The 1854-nt window shown below is 33.2% G+C and overlaps 1 protein-coding gene across 1 annotated transcript in view; it reads left to right on the forward strand.

Moving 5' to 3' along the window:
• The window catches only part of PRKDC (protein kinase, DNA-activated, catalytic polypeptide), a 212101-nt gene that overhangs the window by 43000 nt on the left and 167247 nt on the right, over positions 1-1854 (forward strand). Inside the window, exon 25 of the mRNA XM_004680043.2 lies at positions 1793-1854. Within this exon, the coding sequence (XP_004680100.1) occupies positions 1793-1854 (62 nt within the window). The remainder of the gene's footprint in view (positions 1-1792) is intronic.

Below are 1854 nucleotides of genomic sequence, written 5' to 3' on the forward strand. Positions count from 1 at the left end.
TTTTTTTTCCCTTATTGATTTCTAACTTTATGGCATTCTGCTCAGCAAGAATACTAGATAAAATTTTGATCTTTGTGGTTTTGTTTATAGTTTACTTATGTCTAAGATACGATCTAGTTTTGAAAATTTCCTTTGTGCAATAAGAAAAAATAAAGATGCAATGGTTTGGGGGTAGAATATTTTGTATATGTCTTTTAAGTCTATTCTAGCTCCTTAATTAAGGCTATTGTTTCTTTACTTCTTCGTTTTGTTCAACTGCCCATAGATATCATTGGGTATTAAAATTCTCTAACAGTACTGTGTTGTCAGTATTTCTCTGTCATTTTTGGTTCTGTTAATGTCTTATGTACCTTTGTGCTCCATCATTGAGTGCATATATATTTATGAGTATTATTTTATCTTGTATTAGATCTTAGTCTAATATAGATACAGTGTCTATTACTTACTACTTTTTTTAACTGAACGTATTATGTAAGATTAGTTGCCCCTGATTTTTGTTGGGTTGCCAAGATTTTAATTCTGCTTGTACTTTGTTGGTGACTTTCTTAAAAACAATAGAAGATTCCATCCCTCCTTGGTGGCTCAATGGGTTGGGATGCAGCACTGCACGCTAGCATGTAATTTAAATAAAATAACGTGAAACTCTCAAAATTTTTTAAAAAGACAAGAGAATCTAAAACAAAAAACTAAAACAATAACATAATGACAGTGAACACTTACATAGCCAAAATCACCTTAAATGTAAATGATCTGAACTCAACCAGTCAAAAGATATAATGTTGCTGAATGGATTTTAAAAGGAAGTTCAGCTGCTTCAGTGTGAGTTCCATCCCAGGCCCTGGAGGTGATCCACATGGCATGGTAGACCTCTCCTGTCTTACCCGCTGCTCCCCTCATCAGTGTACTTGATCTGCCTGTTCTGCTCCCCACTCTGTCTGTGGTGGATCCTCTCACTGCCCCTGCATCTCTGGCTTGTACCTCAGTTCTGTATGCATAAATAATAAGTCTAAAAAAGACAAAAACAAAAACAACAGAAGGTTGAACTTTGTTTTAAAATCCATTCAGCCACACTATATCTTTTGACTGGTTGAGTTTAGAGCATTTACATTTTAAGTGATTTTGGCTGTGTAAGTGTCCATTGCCATTATGTTACTGTTTTAGTTTTTTGTTTTGGATTGCCTTGTCTTTTAAAAAAATTTTGAGAGTTTCATGGTATTTTATTTAAATTTCATGCCCATTGTCTGATGTGTTACTTTTATTAAATTTTTAGTGTTCTACTCAGATTATTGATAGGCTTTTTGTGTGACTCATTGGACAGTCTGTTTTCTAACCTCTTCCAATGGAACACAATTTATTATTACTTTCTTCCTCTTCTACATTAAGTGATTAAGGTATGTATTACCTCATTATTTAGAGTTTGTTGTGCAGCTTGGTGTTGAAAAATTTTTAAATTTTTGCTTTAAGTCCATACTGTTTCCTCTTATCTTGAATATTAATCTTACTGGGTGAAGAATTCTAGACAGGAAGTCTTTTTTTCTTTAAATACTGCTTTCTAGTCCCTTCATGTTTGTAGTGTTTCTCTTGAATAGTTCACTGACAGTCTCATTGGTGCTCCATTATGGATTGTCTGTCTTTTTCTCTTAATGTTTTTAATATTGTCTTGGTCATTGTTTTTCAGCAGCTTTATTGTAATGTATCTTGGTGTTTGCCCATGCCATTTAAATGAGTCTTTTTCAAATATAAAATTGTTTTAGCATGAAAGAAATAAACTAATGATTTTCTCTTTCCTCAGGTGACAAGGCAACTATATGAGCCACTGGTTATGCAGTTGATCCATTGGTTCACTAACAATAA

The sequence above is a fragment of the Condylura cristata genome, unplaced genomic scaffold (genome assembly GCF_000260355.1).
Source record: "Condylura cristata isolate star-nosed mole 26May11 unplaced genomic scaffold, ConCri1.0 scaffold00009, whole genome shotgun sequence".
In the NCBI taxonomy this organism is placed as follows: Eukaryota; Metazoa; Chordata; class Mammalia; order Eulipotyphla; family Talpidae; genus Condylura; species Condylura cristata.